Here is a 22249-nt window from a genome sequence, read left to right as displayed (position 1 = left end):
CCTGCTTCCCCTTCTTTCTCTGCCTGCCTCTCTGCCTACTTGTGATCTCTATCAAATAAATAAATAAATGTTTAAAAAAAAAGAGTTGGACACTTAACCAATGGAGTCACCCAGGCACCCATGCATTTCCATGCATTCTTGAGTGAATTTCCTGGGACATGATAGGCTTCTACCTGATCAATAATAAAGTGAAAGTCATTAAACCTTTCTTAGGATTGGGTTTCACCAATAACCCCACCATTCCAATAATAATAATGTAAATTCTGATTTACAAACCATGAATGAGTATTTATTAAGTGCAAACTTCTTTTAGGGGCCACATGTATCTTTATATGGTTGATGTTCTCCCCATTTCTAGATGGAGGATAACAGCACGGAGAGGTTGGGATGTTGACATATACTCCATGTTCCGTATGATTCCCATCCCAGGGCTCTGTGCACTCCACCAGTGTAGAATGGTTGCTTTCTTTTCAAACATGCTTTAGTTCCAGATGAGCAAACAGAAACAGGATCAACAATTTCTTGTCTTGGGATTCTGTGAGTTTATCTGTGAATTAGGGAATTGGGATAAGTGGTTGACTGGGGCTTTACTACATGAATATTATAGGTCATAAGATTTTCTATGAATAGTAATGCATTTTGCAGCCTATTTTTGAAATCTGTGATATAAAAATATTATTCCTTATCCAAGATAGGTATTTTACTGTGGGTTTATCATGGAAAGACCATTGGAACACAGACTTCGGGGATCTTTCTGATTCTATACCTTGATAATAAAAGCATGAAGTTCATTTTGTCTATACTTTCCATTCGGAAAACAAAAGGATAATTAATAGTAAAATTGTACATATTGATTTTTCACAATGTTATCATCTTTTATGCATATATTTTAGAAATTCTCATTTGTGTAATATGGAGGTGGGAACAAGATTTTTATTAGGAATATTGTAATAAGGGACACCTGGGTGGCTCAGTCAGTTAAATGTCCAACTCTTGATTTTGGCTCAGGTCATGATCTCAGACTCCTGAGATGGAGCCCCTCATCGGGCTCTGTGCTCAGTGTGAAGGCAGCCTAAGGTTCTCCTTTTCCCTCTACCTCCTTCTGCTTGTAGTCTCTTTCTCTGTGTGTCTCAGAATAAATAAATATTTTTTTAAAAAGTGAATATTGTAGTAATAAATTAAGAGATAATAAAGTTCATCTTTCGGGTAATATTATGCCACTTCTGAAGTGCTTGAAATAGATGTATGTACTTCACAGACACTTAAAACATTGTTGCAGTAAGTGAGAACTCAGGAAAAAATATGTGTATTATTATAGTATTAAGTAAGTTTTTAAGAAAACTGTTTATGGCTGCATAAATCAGTACTAATATTATGGAAACATTGAAAGGAAATGTATCTACCACATTCATGACAGTGTTTGTCTTTGGGCAGCTGAAATGCTGGGAAACGGGATCATCCAGGGAAAGCAAGAAAACTCAATTTTTACTGGCAACAAACATGAGTTCTGAAGCCAAGTATAATTAGGTATTTCCATGTTTGTACATTTGTATGTTTCTCTAACATTCTTTTGCTCAATGTCTTCATAGTGGGTATATATAGAAACAGGTAAATAGCTCAGACACCAGTAAGGAAAGAGTTCTAAGAAGAGTTTACAATTGAGAAATGTTGCTGAAGGTAGTGGATGTATGCTGGGCAAGTGCGAATTGCTTGGATCAAAATAGGCGCATTTAGCTGGGTGTCTCTGCACTTGTTTTGTTTATTCAATACTCTCTTCTATTTGAGAAGTGTCCCACCTGCGTGGAACCACAGAATCTAACAGCTGTCTCAGAGTTCCTTCTCCTGGGCCTCTCAGATGATCCAGAACTGGAGCCCATTCTCTTTGGGCTGTTCCTGTCCATGTACTTGGTCACCTTGCTTGGGAACCTGCTCATCATCCTGGCTGTCAGCTCTGACTCCCACCTCCACACGCCCATGTACTTCTTCCTCTCCAACCTGTCCTTGGCTGATATTGGTTTCAGCAGCACGACAATCCCCAAGATGCTGGTGAACATTCAAACACACAGCAAGTCTATCACCTATGCAGGCTGCCTAACTCAGGTGTCCTTTTTTTTCCTGTTTGGATGTTTGGACAGTCTGCTTCTGGCTGTGATGGCCTATGACCGGTTTGTGGCCATTTGTCACCCCCTGAATTATTCAGTCATCATGAACCCATGCCTCTGTGGCTTATTGGTCCTGATGTCATTTTTCGGTAGCGTTTTGGACTCTCAGATTCATTGTTTGTTGGTGTCCCAACTCACCTTCTGCACAAATGTGGAAATTCATCATTTCTTATGTGATGCACCTCAACTCTTCTACCTTGCCTGCTCTGATACCTCCATCCACACCATACTAATGTATTTTCTTGGTGCCATCTTTGGTGGTGTTCCCCTCTCAGGGATCCTTTGTTCTTATACACGAATTGTTTCCTCCATTCTGAGAGTCCCATCCACAGGTGGGAAGTACAAAGCCTTTTCTACCTGTAGCTCCCACCTGTTGGTTGTTTGCTTGTTTTATGGAACAGCCATTGGAGTGTACCTCAGTTCATCCATCTCCTCCTCCCTCAGGAAGGGTGCAGTGACCTCGGTGATGTACACTGTGGTCACTCCTATGCTGAACCCCTTCATCTACACCCTGAGGAACAAGGACATCAAGAGGGCACTGTGGGGGACAATCAGCAGAACAGTCTAATATCAGCATTTGTGTTAATCTTTCTGGGTTCATAGAACTGGAACATGCACGGAATCAACAACATCAAGAAATTCTGAATCTGCAGCCACATGGTATATATACCCATATGGATCTCTGCTTTTTGCTTATACAACTATTCCTGTTAGCATAGCTCTAATGGAAATGGGGGATTATTTTGGACTCTCCACTTAAATCATAGTTGCTGCAGGATTATGTGTATGTATGTACTCCTCTCACTTTTTTTATGCATTGCCCAGGACTCTTGGTCATGAGCAGTCTTCTTTCTATCATTGCAAAATAATCATAACTCTCCCTCTCTTGTTTTTTTCCTTTTTAAAAAGATATTTTACCTATTCATTTGAGAGAAACAGCCCAAGCAGGGGGAGAGGCAGAGAGAGATGCAGGCTCCCTGTTGAGGTGGGAGCCCATCATGGGGCTTGATCGTGACCTGAGCCAAAGGCAGAGTAAATATCTGAGACACCCAGGTGCCCCATCTTGTTATTTTCCTATGATTCTGCCCCACCCTCATTTGTTAGGAGGATCTAATTCTACCTTAAGGTTCAAAACATCTAATACATTTCTGTGCCTTAATGATCTTGATCAGATTTTTTTTAAAGTAGGCTTCACACCCAGCATGGAGTCCAACATGGGGCTTGAACTACGACCCTGAGATCAAGACCCAAGCTGAGATAAAGAATCAGATGCTCGGGGCGCCTGGGAGGCTCAGTGGGTTAAAGCCTCTGCCTTCGGCTCAGGTCATGATCCCAGAGTCCTGGGATCGAGCCCCGCATTGGGCTTTCTGCTCGGCGGGGAGCCTGCTTCCTCCTCTCTCTCTGCCTGCCTCTCTGTCTGCTTGTGATCTCTATCTGTCAAATAAATGAATAAAAAAAATTAAAAAAAAAAGAATCAGATGCTCAACTGACTAGGCCTCCCAGAGTCCCATCTTTATCATATTTCTGAGTGAATAGGATAACCACTGAATTTCCTTCTGAAGCTGAAATGAGACACTATTAATATTGAGTTTGAATAAAGAGTTATCAAGTTTCCTGGAACTTCCCTAGGAAAACTGGGGTGTACAATTCCCAAGGAATAGATGGGAGAGAAACTACCAGAACAGAGGTGATCCTAATTTTCCTGATGATTGTCCTTCCTATTCCATCTAATTTCTCCCCAGTTACATTATATAACTAGACACAAAGGGATAAATACTGTATACTTCCACTTATATAAGAGGAGTATAGTAGTCAAATTCACAGAGACAGAGAGTAGAATGGTGGGAGCCAGGAGCTGGGGTAGGGAAAAGGGGCATTAGTGTTTAATGGGACAGTTTCATTTTGGGATGGTAGAAAAGTTCTAGATATGGATGGTAGTGATGGTTGTGAATGTCCTTACTACTACTGATCTATACACTTAAAAGTGGTTAAGGTGGTAAATTTTATGTTATTTTTTCCACAATTAAAAACAACAACAGGGGCACCTAGGTGGCTCATGGGTTAAAGCATCTGCCTTTGGCTGGGGTCGTGATCCCAGGGTACTGGGATCCAGCCCCACATTGGGCTCTCTGCTCAGATGGGAGTTTGCTTCACTTCTTCTCTCTGCCTGCCTCTCTGTCTGCTTGTAATCTCTGTCTGTCAAATAAATAAATAAAATCTTAAAAACAACAACCACAATGACAACAAAGATCTCCTGTCAGAAATAAGAGACATGTTGCTTCAAATGTTGGGCGTTCCTCAACCCTCGGAATTCAACCCCTATAGGGATCTGCCTCAGCAAGGTCATGCCTCCTTCTTGAGGCAACCCACATCTGATAACTGTTTGATGTGGGGGTGTAAACATTTGTACCCTTTGCCCTAATTCCAGCCAACTTTAAGACATCCTCTTACCTCCAGAGCTCCCTGCTCGTTTTCAGAGGTCTTTGATGGACGTCAGTTTGGCTTGACTTTTTCCAATGTAATTCCTTGTTGCAAAAAATTTGCCGACCACAAGATTGCCCTCCCCTCTCACACCAGCCACAAGTTCAGGGATCTCAAGGTCCACTCTCACATCAGACCAGTTGAATACAAATTTGGGAACTTTTTCACATTCGATAATTTGCTAGAATGATTCAAACTGAGAGGACTACCTCAGATTTGATGATGAACTAGAATAACTCATAGAACTCAAGAAGCAGTATACTATGATTGCAGTTTTATTACAGCAAAAAGATACAAATTAGATTCAGCCAAAGGAAGATACACATAATACAAGGTCTAGAACATCCCATATGTGAAGCCTTTTGTTATCTTCTTTCCTTGGAGTTCAGATCCGTTACCTTTTCCTGGGACGATATCTGTGACAATACTCAAAGACTGTTACCAACCAGGTAGTTCATCTGAGTTCCAGTGTCTAAAATTTTTATTGAGGCTTTGCTACATAGATATGATTAGTTGAAATATGGCCTATATGGCTGAGCTCAATTTCCAGCCTCCCTCCTAAGGCTGGGCTGATATCTCTTTCCCCAAAACTCCAGCCTTTTCATCACATGGCTGGTCTCTTTGGCATGGACAACCTCCATCCTGAGCCATTTCATTAGCATAAACTATGAGTTGTGGTCTATGAGGCCCTCCATGAATAGTCAATCACTCCAGATCACTAGGAAATTTCAAGTGTTTAAAAGTTACCCCTGGGAGCTGGGACAAAGCCTTATCTCTCTTTAGATGAGGCCAAATTCCTTACTACACATTTGCCCTTGCCCAGTTGTTGATTCCAGGAGCACTGCCTGGTAAACATCCTGTGTGCTAATCATTGTCTAATTGTCTGCTTCACAAGGAACTCTGTGTGGGACACCTTGTTACTAATAACATTTATTTGAGAAAATTTAAAAACAGTTCCAAGGTAGTTGAAATGGCCCATAATATTCTTTGAATTACAAACCCAACACTTAGTTCAGGAAAGGGAAATTTCAAGGCAAGGAGAAGAGCAATGGGAGCATTCATTCATTCAGTGTCTCCCTGGGGCAGCAGGGAGGCACCCACTGAAAAGCTGAAGGACTCTGGAAACCCAAACTCAGAGTTGTTTAGAAATGCACTCAATAAGCATATGGAGAAAAGTTCAAACTTACTAATAACAAAATAAATAATTTACCCATCAGTGTATATAGTCTCTTTGGACTTATAATGTAATCAGAGAAACTGAGATCCTGGATTTATGCTTTATGAGGGCAAAGATTTTTGTCTTCTTTTTTTCCACTTCACTCCTGTGTTCCAGACACCTACTGCAGCCTGGCACACCAAAGGTGCTTAGTAAAGGAACTAGCAATAGTTACTGATAAAATGCACTACTTCTTAATTCTTATGCAACTATTCTGATTTGGTACTTAAAGTGGCTGCTAGATTGGAAATCCAAGCTGAGGTGTAGTAATAGGAATGTAAAAGGAGGGGATGTGGAGAGTTGGAGTGAGGAAAACAGAGCAGTCAACATAAGAGGTTAAGGTACATCAGAAAAAGTACTCACTAAGCAATTCTGAGCAAAGTCACTTATGAAGGATGGGTGAGAAGTAAAACTCAATGTCACCAAGAGGCAGGATTTCATTAGCCAAGGGCTGCTGTTCCTGTCAGTTCAAAAACCCAGCACGAGCATTCACATCACTGAATGTAGATTGTTCTCCCCAAAACTTTTTGTAGAGCCCCTTTGAGGTCCCTGTTCCGTAGGCTGTAGACGAAGGGGTTCAGCATTGGGGTGACCACAGTGTACATCACCGAGGCAATCATGCCCCTCCAGGAAGATGCATCAGAACTGAGATACACACCAAGGCCTGTCCCATAGAATAAAGAAACCACAGACAGGTGAGATGCACAGGTAGAAAATGCCTTGTACTTCCCATTAGTTGATGGGATTCTCAGGATTGAGGAGGTGATACGGGTATAGGAGAAAAGGATCCCAGAGAAGGGAATGATGCCAAGAAGGCTAGTTATGATATATAGCAGGATACGATTGACCAATGTGTCTGAGCAGGCAAGCGTGAGGGCCTTAGCAAGTTCACAGTAAAAGTGTGGAATTACCCGGTTGGTGCAGAAGGAAAGCTGAAGTATCAACAGACTCTGGGTCAGGGGGTATGACAAGCTGATGAACCAGGACATGAGAACCAGGAGGCCACAGAGCTGTGGGTTCATGATGACTGGGTAGTGCAAGGGGTGGCAGATGGCCACAAACCGGTCATAGGCCATCACAGTGAGGAGAAACGTGTCCATACCTCCAAAAACCATAAAAAAATACATCTGGGTGATGCAGCCTGCATAGGTGATGGATTTGCTCCGTGTTTGGATGTTCATCAGCATCTTAGGGACCGTGGTGGAGATGAAACTTATGTCAGCAAGGACAAGTTGGAGAGGAAGAAGTACATGGGGGTGTGGAGGTGGGAGTCACAGCTGATGGCCAGGATGATGAGCAGGTTCCCAAGCACGGTGACCAGGTACATGGACAAGAACAGACCACAGAGAAGGGGTTGAGGCACTGAGTCTTGGGAAAATCCCAGGAGTAAAAATTCTGATGCACTTGTTTGATTTCTTGCTTCCATGTTGCCAACTCATCAGCTAGATGAAAGAAGCAGGGAATGACCAAGAAATAGGCACTAGATAGACTACAGAATCTCTCTACTATTTTTATTTCTTGAAGGGAAGTATGGTGCATAATAGCCTTAACATTACAAAGTTTAGGAATCCTACATTCTGTTATTCATTACATGCAACAGTTAATAATGTTGATCAACCCCTGTCCATTGGCCTCTGGGACACTCATTTATCCTATATATCTAGAACCATCAAATCTAAAAAGTTAAGAACCATGTTAGACCTTAGCGATAAAATGGTCCAAACTCTCTCTAAAACAAATGTGGAACATGAGGCCCGGTGAACCTCAGTAACTTAATCTGGATTATCCAACTTGTCTGGAACCCAAAAAAGGATCAGATACATATGTCTCAGAGGTGAGAATATTTGAGAGTCTCTCAAATATCTGGATAGACTATTTCAGGATGAGTAGAATGTAGGTTTACTCTTCAATAATAAAGAAAGGAAGAAAAAGAGAATGTTTTTACCAAATGATAAACCACATGAACAAATTCTTAACGCTTAGTGTACCAGGAGCCATCAACATCCTGCAGGGAGGGACAGAGCCAGATGCTTCCTGGACATTATTATTGCTTGACAAAATATCTTTCATCTGTGAACTTAAATATTGGTGAAAATGTCTAATGAAAACATAGGTATCAAGGTTTCAACCATTTCAGTACTGTAAGATAAAATAATACTAAGGTCACAAACAGAATTTTGAGTCATATCCTCAGTGGTGTTCATCACTCAGTGGGTGGCTCCATCAGTGAAGCGTCTGCCTTTGGCTCAGTTCGTGATCCCAGGATCCTGGAATCAAGTCCTGCATCCGGCTCCTTGCTCAGTGGGGAACCTACTTCTCCCTCTCCCTCTGCCTACAATTCCCCCTGCTTGTGCTCTCACTCTTTCTGTCAAATAAAGAAACAAAGTCTTAAAAAAGTTTTCCACAAGGAAATTTTTTTTTGTAACTGTGTAGTGGCAGATGTTAACTGGAATTATTTTGCTAATTCATCAAATATTATATATGCTATATTATATATATATATTTATATAGATTATAATTTTACTTAATTATTTGCCAGAGAGATTGAGAGAGAGAGAGAGAGAGAGAGAGAGAGAGATTGAGCACAGGCAAGGGGAGCGCCAGAGGGAGAGAATGAAGCAGGCTCCCACCAAGCAGGGAGCCTGATGTGGGGCTCAATCCCAGGACCCTTGGGATCATGACCTGAACCGAAGGCAGACTCTTGACCAACGGAGCCGCTGAGGCACCCCTATATGTGCAATATATTGAATCATTATGGTGTACACCTGAAGCTAATATAATGTTACATGCCAATTTTATCTCAAAAAAAGAAAACTCACAAAAACCCCAAAGCAGATAGTGTCTCTGGAATGATAAAAATGATCACATCAGAGGCAAATTGTTTAACTATGAATGAACATCTTTGTTCGGACCCTTGGTGGGGTGAGCAGTTTGCAATCACCTCTGCTGAGCGCTGGTGAGAGGATCATGACTCATCTTTCAAGTATGAGAGCTTGTAAAAGATTCCCTTGACCCCTAGTAAGTGTGGCTTACTTTCTTGCCTTCTAATCTGTTCTGTTGAGCAGTATGTCAGAGAGTGCACAGGAAATGCCCACAATTCTGGTTATTTCCTGGAGTATGTTGTGTGCATTAACATCATCAACTGGATTAGAATCGAGGAAAACAATTTCATTTCCTATAGGGGCTGGACTGTGATTCAAATGAGTGATGGGAATGAGGAATAGCATTCATCTTAAGAAGAGTTTCCCACACATCAGAAACATTTTATCTTAGGGCCAGAGGTTAGAAATTAAAAGTGGAGGATACAACCACTTGTCATTTATACTTTCCCCTTTATGCATGTACCAAATACATGTTTGTTTTCTGTTTCTAGTGTCCAGAGCAAGAAGGGCGTCTTTGGGACAGGCTAAGTGTTAGCTGTTGGGGATAAAACGATTAATGATGTGGTTTTGTCCTGAGGAACCCCACCTCCCAGGGACATTAATGGATGTAGACACCTAACATTGTAATACAGTGAGTTAAATGCTAAGATAAAGGCAGTCTGCAAAGTGAAGTACAGAAAGGAGCCCCAAATTTAGTCTGAAGTGATGGAGTCAGGGGGGCATTCCTGGAGGAAGAGATCCCTGGGCAAGGAGTTGTCTAGGTTGATGATTGAGTCTGGGTTTATCTGGCACAGAAGGCAGCAAGGGAAAATGTCCATACACAAAAAGCAGCATAGGACAAAGTGCTCTCAGCGATGTGCTGAAGAACAAAAGTGGGACATGGGAACAGTGAAGAATGAGGTTGGAGATGAACAGGGACCACATCTCTGGGAACCTTGAAAAAAACAATGGATAAAGGATAGGGGTCATGTAGGGCATGTGACAAAGGAGTAACATGATCTGTATCACAATTTTCCCTGGTGCCTGGAGTTAAAGTTAGATTTAAGGCAGGCAAAAGGAAATAGGGCTGGGAATCATCACATCATTAATGTTGAAGGGACAAACCCACTTGTTTTAGGAAGAGAACAAAGGCCTGAAGAGGTGAATAAATTAGTCCAATGTCTTGTTAATGAGTCCATGTCCCTACTTAAGGATGAGACCTGATACCCAAGTGCAATCACAGGAACTATGAGATAGGGACTTGCAAGTTTCAGTGTCTCCCAGGATGTTCCCAGAGAAAAAGGGTAGAATGTCAAGGGGGGACTGGATGTTGGATCTTCCTGTGTGCTTCTCTTTCCCCCCTTATCCACCCTGCGTCTTCATATACCATAACCTTGGATACCAGGGAACATGGACTCTTCACTCTTGAAAATCTCTATAAGAAACACAGATGAGGGTGAAGAAAGAAGAAGGACAGGTCCTTTTGAAGAAACAGGAGGTGTTCCCCAACAAATGAAGGTGGCAAAGAAGGATTCAGAAAGGATTTGTCTAGGCTGAGTGAAGGTGGAGGCTCTGGAGTTTTGGAACCAGGTAGGAGAAAACAAATCAATACCTCATGGTAAAAGTCTGTTAGTACCTGGAGGCATCCATTGGTACACCTCCAACTGGTAACAGTGTCACTACACAGTGTGGTTCTGGAAAGTCCTATGGTATCCAAGAGTGGGTGATCTGCCTCTTCCTCCTCATCCCTATAATCACCATCAATCACCCATCCAAATAACATGCAACCAAAGTAAAAACTCACTCACAACAGCAACTTTGAACAAGGAGTGTACCCATTCACCCTCCGAAGCAACTGGCCACTAGAGCTCCTGCACAGATATCACATGATGTCCCTGCCATATGCTTAACAGTAGTCAATGCCCTTTATATCCAAACACCTCTTTTCCCTATTTCCCACAACACTTACTAGGCTGTGCATGCTTGGCAAAGTGGGCTCACCACAGGGGCCAACTCTCCTGAATCTTGTTCTCTCATGGAGGGTGGGTAGTGAAGAAAGATTTGTTTCCCAAAAGAGAAGAAATACAGAGCAGGCATGTTATACAGGGCCTGACTGATTTCTCCTAGAGAAGGCTTGTGTGTCTTGAAAGTGCTACATGGGCCTTAGTGACTATAAGTCAGTGTGTTACAGGTTTTGTGGCCCTGGGGACTGAATCCCCTCTGAAACTTGTTAGACAAATTGATCAATAGATTTTCCATTCTCTGATCAGTTTGACTCCTCAAAGGCAGAGACCCCACAGGAGAAAGGGTCTCTCACCTGCCAATTCCTATGCCCTGGGAGAGTAACACTGGGGCCGGCTGTGACTCCTCTCTCCTGGGTCCTTTTTCTCTTGGAAGAATCTCTTCAGTCTTTCTTAGGTCTCCTCTTGGGGACAAATGACTTGTAGTATTCATGTTAAGCAGATGGTTGAGGGGTGAAGGGTCCCAGGAGTCACTAAGTAATGGTTCTCAAACTTTAGCCTGCACCAAGATGAGCTTGAGTACTTGTTTAAAAATATTTCTGGGTTTCATCTCCAAGTTTCTGTCTCCGTAGGTCTGGGTTTGGGTCTGATAATTTGGATTTTTCACAAGTTCTAAATTTGGTGGTCTCTAGGACAATCTTCTGGGAACAGTTCCCTAGAGCAATGTTTCAAAAGGTAAGCTTTATCAAAAGTATCATCTGGATCTAGTGTTAATGTATAGCTTCCCACCTTACTCCAGACTTACCCATTCAGTATCTCCAGGAAAAGAGGCTAAGAATCTACTATGAAAAAAAATTACAACAATTTTACTTTATTTTATTTTTGTTTATATTTTTATTATGGATATATATTATATATCTAATATATATATTATTGTGGATATACATACATGTCCACAATAATATATATGACAAAATTTACCATTTTATGCATTTTTAAATGTACAATTCTGTAGCATTAAGAACATTCACAATATTATACAATCATCACACCACACACCATTCCCAGAACTTTATCATCATCCCAAATAGAAACTCTGTCTCCATTGAACAACAATTCCTCTTCCTCCTCCCCCCACCACCCCAACCCTTGGAAACCTCTGTTCTATTTTCTGTCTCTGTGACTTTGTTTATTCTAGGTACCGCATGAAAGTGGAATCATTCAGCACTTATCTTTTTGTGTCTGGCTTATCTCATTTAGCATAATGTTTTTGAGATTCAACCATGTTGCAACATATATCAGAATTTCAGTCCCTTTAAGGCTGAATAATATTTCATTGTATGTATATATCCCATTCCTTTTATCCATTCATCTGTTTTCATCTTTTAGCTATTGTTCATACCATAATGCTAATGCTGGTAGGAACATTGGCAAGAATCAATTTGAGTTTCTGCCCTCAGTTTTCAAGGGTATATATCTGGACTTGGAACTGATGGATCTTGAGAATCTACGTTTAAAAGCCAAATAATCAGACATTTGAGGAAACACTGTCCCAAGACACTGAACAACAGATCCCGGAAAGTCCCAATGACCTCTGCACTTTGTTAGTCCTTAGGAAAAATACTGAAGAGGCAAAGAGTCAGGGTGTCAGGTAAGTGGATGTGAAAGATTTTGGTAGGGGCTTTGAATCTAGATGTGTCACTAATTAATTAATTAGTCAAATCTTTACTAAACGACCTGGGTCTGGTACTATGTGAGATCCCCGAGTTAAAATGTGAATGAGCCAGGGTAGTAAGAAAAGGTCACTGGCTAATGCCTTGAGAGAGGGTCTGATGAGTTTTTCAAAGAACAATTTGGGTCGAAGTAGCAAATTCTCTAAAAGTTGTTAGATAGGTTAGGTCGGCGGCCCTGGGAATGCAGGAGAAACAATAAAATGGCCGCCAGACCGCCATCTTCCCTTTAACCAGGACTTTCCCTCCAGAAGGACATCTGTCAAGGACACGTCATCTTGAGTAAACCAAAACTTATGGGAGAAACAGAAACCAGCCACTTTGGACTTTCCAACCCCCAACCTCTAACCTTACCAAATATGGTTATGAGCCCCCACCTGGCCTTGGCCCAATAAAAGCTCACTCAACCCCTTCCTGGGTGCGACTTCCCTGACTCTCCTCTCCTGAGTCATGGAACCTCGCCTGAGGGCGCCTTTAATAAACCTTGCCTTGTGCCTATCTCACCTGGTGTCATGTTTATCTCACCTGTAAAACCTTACATTTGGTGCCCAAACCCGGGAGGAGATAGAGCCCACACCCTGGTGAGGAGGCTCTCCTCTTCCTACTCACACCTGGACCTGTCTCTCTGAATGCCACTTCTGAAGCCGTGGTGAGTTTTCCCTGATTCCAAGTCTCTCCAGAAAGCCCTGTCCTAATCACGGCCGTGTCAGGGCGGACCCTGCCGGTCACCAGGAGACCTCCAAGACTCCGGGAATTGGGAGACGTGCTAATTTTGCAGCAGTCGGCACTGTCTCTCCGCAACCCAGTGCTGGACGAGGGGACTCCTTCCTCCAACCCTCAGATTGCCCGGCAAGGAATCATGGGGACCTCCCAATCCAAATTCGACCCCAAGTCACCCCTAGGGTGCCTATTGGCTAACATTAAGACCCTGGAACTGGACCAGGACCTGTGAAGGCAATGTCTCATACATTACTGTACCATTGCATGGCCACAGTACCAATTAGACAATCAATCCCAATGGCCTCCAGAAGGCACTTTTGATTACCAAATTCTCACAGACCTAGCTAACCTCAGCAGACACCAAGGCAGATGGGCCAAGGTCCCTTATGTTCAGGCTTTTTGAACCGGTGTCCTCGTTTACCCCTACCCCTCCCAACTCCTATCCCAACTCCTGAAAAAACTTACCCCTTCCCATCCTGGTATTGCCCCCACCAACTCTCCCCTCACATCTCCTTTTCAGCCATCCCCGATAACTATATAAAGGAATTCCAATATCTGGTCCAGGCCTATGACCTTACCTGGCACGACCTACATGTGGTCCAAACCACCACCCTCACTACAGAGGAGAGGGAGTGCATTCAGGCTGCTGCCTGAGAACATGCTGATCAGGTCCATTTCACTGATGCCACCCTGCCCATTGGCGCTCAGGCGGTCTCAGCTATAGAACCCGGAAGGGACTATCAGAATGGCCAAGACGGCCACCGGTGCCGCGACAGCATGGTCGAGTGCCTCATTGGCGTCATGCAGGCAGCCTCCAACAAGGTGGTCAGTCATGATAAATTTAGGGAAATCATTCAGGAACCCAATGAAAACCCAGCCATATTTCTAAACAGACTTACTGAGGCGCTGACACAATATACTGGCCTAGACCCGGCCTCCCTGGCAGGAGCGACTATTTTAGCTACCCACTTTATTTCTCAGTCAGCTGCCGACATTTGGAAAAAATTAAAGAAAGCGGAGGAGGGCCCTCAAACTCCCATTTCTGATCTGGTGAAAATGGCATTTAACGTCTTTAACTCCCGAGAGGAGGCAGCGGAACTTAAGTGCCAAGCCAGACTCCAACAGAAAGTCCAACTGCAGACCCAAGCCCTGGTAGCAGCCCTGAGGCCGGCAGGTTCTGGGGGACAACAGAGGGGAAACTGTATCCCTCTGGGGACCTGCTTCAAATGCGGAGCCAGAGGACACTGGGCCCGTCAATGCCCTAATCCCAAAGTGCCTACTAGGCCATGCCCTCAGTGTCACATGATGAGCCCCTGGAAATCGAATTGCCCCAGCCTCGGGGGATCCTTGGCACCTCCATGTAGGGGTGACCCTGAGATGGTAAGTCCCGCTTTTCAACTTCTTGGATTGGAGGATGATCGAAGGAGCCCGAACTCAGACACCCCTCTCACCCACGCCAAGCCCAGGGTCACACTCCAGGTAGCCGGTAAGTCCATCTTCTTTCTGTTGGACACGGGGGCTACCTATTCCATCCTGCCTTCCTACTCGGGTCCTACTTGTCCCTCCCCAGTCGCAGTTATGGGAATTGACGGTACTTCCTCCACTCCAAAAGCCATCCCCCCCTTTATGCCGCCTGGATGGGTTCCCCTTCTCATACTCCTTCCTTATCATCCCTTCCTGCCCCATCCCTCTATTAGTCAGGGACATCCTCCATAAACTTGAAGCCATCATAGGTCTCTCCCTCTCCCTCAACTTCTGCTCAACTCATCCTCCCTCTACTCCGCACTGAATCACCCTCTATCCCGGACTGTCTCCCCTCCATAGACCCACAGGTATGGGATATTTCCAGACCTGTGGTAGTAACCCACCACACCCCAGTCAAGATACAACTCAAGGATGAGTCTACATTTCCATCCCGCCCACAGTTCCCTATCTTAATGACTCACCGCCGAGGACTTAAGCCTATCATTGACCTCCTTCCACAGCAGGGTCTCCTTATCCCCATTAACTCTCCACGCAACACTCCTATCCTTCCCGTTAAAAAACCCTCAGGAGTCTATCACCTGGTACAGGACATAAGCCTCCTCAACAAGTCAGTAGTCCCACTCCATCCAGTGGTTCCCATCCCCTATACTCTCCTTTCCAAAGTACCCCCATGAACTACCCACTTCTCAGTCCTGGATCTCAAAAGATGCATTCTTTACTATCCCCCTCCATCCAGATTCCTATTTTCTCTTTGCCTTCACCTGGGAGGACCCCAAAACACATATCTCTGGACAATTGACCTGGACGGCCCTGCCCCAGGGCTTCCAAGATAGCCCCCATATCTTTGGTCAGGCCCTGGCCACAGACCTCCAACAGTGCACCCTCATGGCCAGCACTCTCCTCCAATATGTAGATGATCTCCTCCTCTGCAGCCCCTCCCTCCCTTCCTCTCAGGAGGATACCACCACTCCGCTCAATTTCCTGGGCACCAAGGGATACCAAGTGACGCCTTCCAATGCCCAACTCTGTACCCCCTCAGTCACCTACTTGGGAATATTACTAACTCCCACTTCCAAATCCCTCACAGGAGATCATATTCGCCTTCTACAAGACCTACAACCTCCTCAGAACTCGGAGGACATATTGTCATTCCTCGGACTGGTGGGCTTTTTTATACATTGGATTCCCAATTTCGCCATTCTGGCCCGGCCCTTATACCGGGCTGCCAAAGACACACCACAGGGACCTCTAACCGACCCAGGCTCCGTCAGACGTCGTTCTACCAGCTCAGGAGCTACCTCATTTCCGGACTGAGTCTGGCCTTGCCTGACCGTTCAAAACCTTTTCACCTTTTCACTGATGAATGGTCTGGGCTGGCCACCAGCCTCCTGGCCCAACCGACTGGTCCCACCTACCAGGTGGTGGCCTATCTCTCCAAACAACTAGATGTTACCACCCAGGGATGGCAGCCCTGCCTCAGGGCCTTAGTGGCAGCCATCTCTCTTACAAAGGAGGCCCTCAATCTTACCTTAGGACAGCCCCTCACAGTCTTCTCCCCCCATCGACTGGGAGACTTAGTCAGCCACAACTCCTTGGCACAACTCACTCCTTCCCATCTTCAGCTCTACCACCTGCTGTTCATAGAAAACCCCCAGGTCACACTCTCGGTCTCCCCTCGCCTAAATCACGCCACCCTCTTGCCAACACCCTCGTCTACCACCACTCCTTCCCACTCCTGCTCTCAACTCCTAGAAGAACTTACTACCTCCCATCCAGGACTCTTGGATCAGCTGCTGCCTGACCCCAATCGCACTCTGTTCATGGATGGGAGCTCCCTTATAGCGCCGGATGAACAGCGACATGCTGCCTATGTGGTAGTCACCCTAGACGCGGTCATAGAGGCGGCCCCTCTTCCCATCAGGACTACTTCTCAAAAGGCAGAACTCGTGGATCTCACCAGGGCCCTTCACTAATCTAAGAGCCAACAGGTCACCATCTATACTGACTCCAAATATGCTTTTCTTATTACCCACACCCACTCTGTCCTTTGGTGAGAAAGGGGATTTCTCATGACCAAGGGAACCCACATAATCAATAGACCTCTCATTGCCAAACTTCTTGAGGCCCTCAATCACCCTACTGAAGTGGTTATCGTCCACTGCCATGGCCATCAGACCTCCAAGGACCCCATCTCTGAGGAAAACAAGGCCGACTCTATTGCCCGACAAATGGCCTTAAACTCCTCACTAGCCCCCCTCCTATTCCTCAACACTCCCCACAGTCCCTCATACACTGATGAGGAGATTCAGGCCCTTGAGACATTAGGTGGCCGGTTAGGCAACAGGGGATGGTATTATGTCCACGACAAGATTGCCCTCCCGAATGGCCTAATCCACACCCTCATTACTGACATCCACCAGTCTCTCCACATCGGTCCAAAGGCCCTATACCAATTTCTCCAACCTCTCTTTTACCACCCTCTCCTCCAAAAGACCATTAAGGATGTACACCAGGCTTGCCGAACCTGTTCTGCGGTCAACACCCAGGGCGGCCTCCGCAGACCAGGACCCACCCATCAGCTCCTTGGGCATCAGCTAGGCAAGGACTGGAACTTGACTTCACTCACATGCCTTGACACAAAACTTCAGATACCTACTAACTCTCCTGGACACCTTCACAGGCTGGATCGAGGCTTTCCCCACCGCTAGGAAACAGCAGACGTGGTTTCCACGATTCTCACTGAGCACATCATCCCGAGGTTTGGACTCCCTCGAACCCTACAATCGGACAATGGACCAGCCTTCATTTCCAGCATCACACAACAAGTCTCCGAGAGCCTCATCATTACCTGGAAACTTCATATCCCCTATCACCCCCAGTCCTCAGGTAAGGTCAAGAGGGCCAAAGGCCTTCTCAAGGAGCAACTCACTAAACTCACTCTCAAAACTTGCCTCTCTTGGCTAACTGTTCTCCCACTAGCACTCACCCGACTCAGGGCCTCTCCTCCCAGACCATCAGGACTCAGCCCCTTTGTATATGTGCTGCTGAAGCGAGCACAGGATCTCAGCCCCTTTGAACTCTTGGATGGCAGGCCCTTCCTGCTCCATCACAACCTCCCTGCTTCTCCTCCACCCCTCCTATCTTATCTTCCCTATCTGACTCTCCTACTAGTCCTTTTATGGGCTCTTGCATATGCGACCATCCCCTCCTCCAACAGCTGGGGCGGAGACTTCCCCCAGGCCCTAAATCCCGGGGACCAGGTTCTCCTACGAGGATTTCACCCAAAGTCCTTACAGCCCAGGTGGACCCACCCCCAGTTATTATGTTATATATGCCAGTTATTCTTACAACTCCCACCACAGCAAAACTTCTGGGGCACCACCCGTGGGTACACATCTCCAGCCTAAAGCGAGCTCCACCACAGGATGGCTGGACTTCCCAGACCCTGGGGCCCATGTGGTTATGGATTTCCCACACCACTTCTCCTCACCCTCTTCCTTCCTCATAGCCGCCTCTCTGGTGACCCTGGGTTCAGGTGGCACTTATTTCTAGTGGAAACTTGGATGGACCCATGGGGATACCACACGGTCCAGTCAGCTGGTCACCACAGATTGCCAGCCCGGAGGGTGCCAGCCCTAACGGAAATGGCCATCCTCACTACCCACCCCCAACAGAAAAGGGCTGTATTTCTTCCCCTGGTCATCGGGGTCTCCTTAGCGTCTTCCTTAGTGGCCACCAGACTGGGCACCGGGGCCTTAGCCCACTCCATAGACGCTACCTTAGATTTATCTGAACAGCTCTGAACAGCCATCGAGGTCTCAGCCGAGTCCTTGGCATCCCTACAGCAACAGATTACCTCAGTGGCCCAGGCTCACATACCTGAGGTTTCCAGAGTCACTGTGAATCAGCTCCTCCTGCATCCCTACTCCCGCCTGCCCACATCTGAGGAACCCTATGACGATGCCCTCTGCCAGCAAGAAGTAGCCAGATCTGAATTGCCACCCCTGTTAAAAAGTCAGAATGTTGGGTTGGTGGCCCTGGGAATGCAGGAGGAACAATAAAATGGCCGCCAGACTGCCATCTTCCCCCTACCCAGGACTTTACCGCCAGAAGGACATCTATCAAGGACACATCACCTTGAGTAAACCAAAACTTATGCGAGAAACAGAAACCAGCCACTTTGGACTTTCCAACCCCCAATCTCTAACCTTACCAAATATGGTTATGAGTCCCCACCTGGCCTTGGCCCAATAAAAGCTCACTCAACTCCTTCCTGGGTTCAGCTTCCCCGACTCTCCTCTCCTGAGTCGAGGAACCTCGCCCGAGGGCCCCTTTAATAAACCTTGCCTTGTGCCTATCTCGCCTGGTGTTGTGTGTATCTCGCCTGTAAAACCTTACAAGATAGACTTTAAAAAAAAATTAAATCACATTAAAATTCTAAAAGTGAGGGAAAAAAACATGATAGGTTTTGAAACAACAAAGGATGTGGAAGAGATACCTGCTCTCCCATGTTCATTATAGTATTCACGGTAGCCAAGATATGGAAACAACCTAAGTGCCTGTCAAAGGATGAATGGATAAATAAGGTGTGTATATATATATATATATATATGTGTGTGTGTGTGTGTGTGTGTGTGTGTATACACATATATACATACACATAATGAAATATTATTTATCCACGAGAAATAAAGACATTTGCAACAATGTGGATGGGCCTAGAGTAATTTGCAACAATGTAGATGGACCTAGAGGTGTAATGTTAAGTGAAATAAGTCAATCAGAGAAAGACAAATACCATTTGATTTCACTCATATGTGAAATTTAAGAAACAAAACAAATGAACAAAGGAAAAAAAAGAGACAAACAAGAAAACAGACTCTAAATACAGAGAACAAACTGGTGTTTGCCAGAGGGGAGGTGGATAAGGGGATGGGTGTAATAGATACAGGGGATTAAAAGTACACTTTTATCTTGGTTAGGTTTTGTTTTTGGCATTGTCTCTAAGTCCTAGAGACCTAATACACAGTATAGTGAATAGAGACAGCAATCCTGTATTATAATCACCAAACCTGTTAAGAGATTAGAACTTAATTATTCCAACCACTAAACAGAAAGGGTAAATATATAACACGATAGAGGTGCTAGTTATTGCTGCATTGGCATCATATTAAAATTTATAAATATAAATATGAATTTATAAATATAAATATAAATATACAAATATATAAATAAATAAATATATATATATATATATATATATATATATATATATATATATAAAATATCAAATTAACTGAACTGGGCAGCATCCTAGGAGCTCTAAGAAGCTATACAAAATGAAAGACTTTTATAGGCAGAAGGGAGTAGGAACAAGGCAGCTATACTAAGCAAAAAAGCGGCTTGGGTATTGCAAGGTTATTTTCTCTGTAAGGGGTGGCAGGGGCCCCACCAGGCAGGTCACTTAACTAGTGCAGATGAGGTGATTTTGATTATCTATTTTAAAATTCCATTTCTGGGACAGCTGATTAATTAAATCTCTGTTTGGTTACATGAGGCTTGGCATAAGTGATTCCATTTTGTTTTTGTTTTTAAAGAATATCAAAAACAAGGGGCACCTGGGTGGCTCAGTGGGTTAAAGCCTCTGCCTTCAGCTCAGTACATGATCCCAGGGTCCTGGGATCAAGCCCCGCATTTGGCTCTCTGCTCCACAGAGAGCCTGCTTTCCCCCTCTCCCGCCCAACTCTCTGCCTGCCTCTCTGCCTACTTGTGATCTCTGTCTGTCAAATAAATAAATAAAATCTTAAAAAAAGAATATCAAAACAAAAAGTAAAAGTTGAAATACAGTGGAGTCATTTATGTCAAGGTATTTTCAAATGGACCTGGGAAGCCATTAAGGAGAGGGCCTATACTCCTCCTTGAAGGTAGAATTGTAAAAATTCCAAAGATTTTTACACCTGCCTCAACACCTGTGACATGTTATAGTAATACACTTTTGCTTAGTGACAGCCTTAGCCAAGATTAGCTTTCTGCCACCAACACCTATCAAAATTCCTTGTAAGCAGTGAGCATTCTCTTTTTGCTGTAAAAAACCCTGACTTTTTCTTGGTGGTGGAACACTATTTGGGTTGCTACTAAAATCTGTGTACCCAAATTGCGATTCTTTGATCCCAAATACATACTTTGGCTAAATTATTGCCTCCTGGAAATTTTAGATTGACAAAAAAGACAGCAGTTCAATAGGCAGAAAATGTATTTGATAATCTTTAATAGCCATTGCTGTAGGTGGTGGTGTGTATGTGGGAAAGAGGCAGGGGATGCAGACTCTGGAACTAGAAAAATAAGGATTTATCTTTAAAATGATAAATCGTGGGACACCTGGGTGGCTTGACCTGCTTTCAGCTCAGGTCATGATGCCAGGGTCCTGGGATTGAGTCCCGCATTGGGCTCCTTGCTCAGCCAGAAGCCTGCTTCCTCCCTCTGCCTGAAGCTCCCCCTGCTTGTGTCCCCCCAGCCCTGACAGATAAATAAATAAAATCTTTAAAAAATAAAACAAAATGATAAATCATAATAATTTTTATTTATTTATTTATTTTTTAAAGATTTATTTATTTGACGGAGAGATCACAAGTAGGCAGAGTCAGGCAGAGAGAGAGTAGGAAGCAGGCTCCCCACTGAGCAGAGAGCCCCGATGGATCCCAGGACCCTGGGATCATGACCTGAGCTGAAGGCAGCGGCTTAATCCACTGAGCCACCCAGGCGCCCCTAAATCATAATGGATTTTAAATGAGAGAAATGGTCAACTGAACATGGTATATCAAGAAATGACTAATGAGTATGCAAGGGCTGCTGCAATGAACCATGAGCTTTTACTAGCATTCTGATAATTCAAACAAAGACAAAGAGAGGGGACAGAAGCTTTGTAAAGCAAAAGACAGATGTATCATTGTTTGTAGATAAGATTTTGGTGATGGAGAGCCCTCAGACCTTTGAAGGTGCAGCCCCAAGCCCGGTCATCAAGCATTTCAACAAATCCCTTCAGGCCACTGATTTCATTTTAGCATAAGATTCACCTGGGTGGCTTATTAAATGCAAATGGCTGGACCTGACCCTGGAGTTTCTGATTTAGTATATCTGGGATGAAGGTCAAGAATTTACATGCCAAACTGTGGAAAGAACCAAGATGCCCTTCAACGGACGAATGGATAAGGAAGATGTGGTCCATATACACTATGGAGTATTATGCCTCCATCAGAAAGGATGAATACACAACTTTTGTAGCAACATGGACGGGACTGGAAGAGATTATGCTGAGTGAAATAAGTCAAGCAGAGAGAGTCAATTATCATATGCTTTCACTTATGATGTAGTTCAATTGTAGTTCAATTGTGGAACATAACAAATAGCACAGAGGACATGGGGAGTTAGGAGAAGGGAGTTGGGGGAAATTGGAAGGGGAGGTGAACAATGAGAGACTATGGACTCTGAAAAACAATCTGAAGGGTTTGAAGAGGTGGGGGGTGGGAGGTTGGGGGAACCAGGTGGTGGGTATTAGGGCATGGATTGCATGGAGCACTGGGTGTGGTACAAAAACAATGAATACTGTTATGCTGAAAATAAATTTAAAAAAATG

General features: G+C 44.4%; 2 protein-coding genes across 3 annotated transcripts; one reads left to right on the top strand and one right to left on the bottom strand.

Annotated features, from left to right (window-relative positions):
* The first annotated feature begins 616 nt into the window (after window positions 1–616).
* Window positions 617–2730, top strand: LOC116883051 (olfactory receptor 18-like). 2 transcript variants are annotated; one of them, XM_032883922.1, is made up of 2 exons: window positions 617–632; window positions 1802–2730. In XM_032883922.1, the coding sequence occupies exons 1-2, from the start codon at window positions 623–625 to the stop codon at window positions 2728–2730; spliced, it is 939 nt and encodes a 312-aa protein (XP_032739813.1). In that variant the 5' UTR covers window positions 617–622. The 2 variants fall into 2 exon arrangements, with proteins under 2 accessions (XP_032739813.1, XP_032739812.1); XM_032883921.1 differs by lacking the exon at window positions 617–632 and having other exon boundaries at window positions 1786–2730.
* A 3623-nt stretch (window positions 2731–6353) lies between these two features.
* Window positions 6354–7285, bottom strand: LOC116883044 (olfactory receptor 7D4-like). Its single transcript, XM_032883911.1, is given in 2 exon segments — window positions 6354–7084; window positions 7087–7285. Coding segments are annotated over 2 exon segments (930 nt in total).
* Window positions 7286–22249: the final 14964 nt, after the last annotated feature.

This window comes from Lontra canadensis, unplaced genomic scaffold (genome assembly GCF_010015895.1).
Source record: "Lontra canadensis isolate GAN:19392208 unplaced genomic scaffold, GSC_riverotter_1.0 scaffold88, whole genome shotgun sequence".
In the NCBI taxonomy this organism is placed as follows: domain Eukaryota; kingdom Metazoa; phylum Chordata; class Mammalia; order Carnivora; family Mustelidae; genus Lontra; species Lontra canadensis.
The sequence above is the reverse complement of the archived record's forward strand: the minus strand, read 5'-3'. Positions and strand labels throughout refer to the sequence as shown.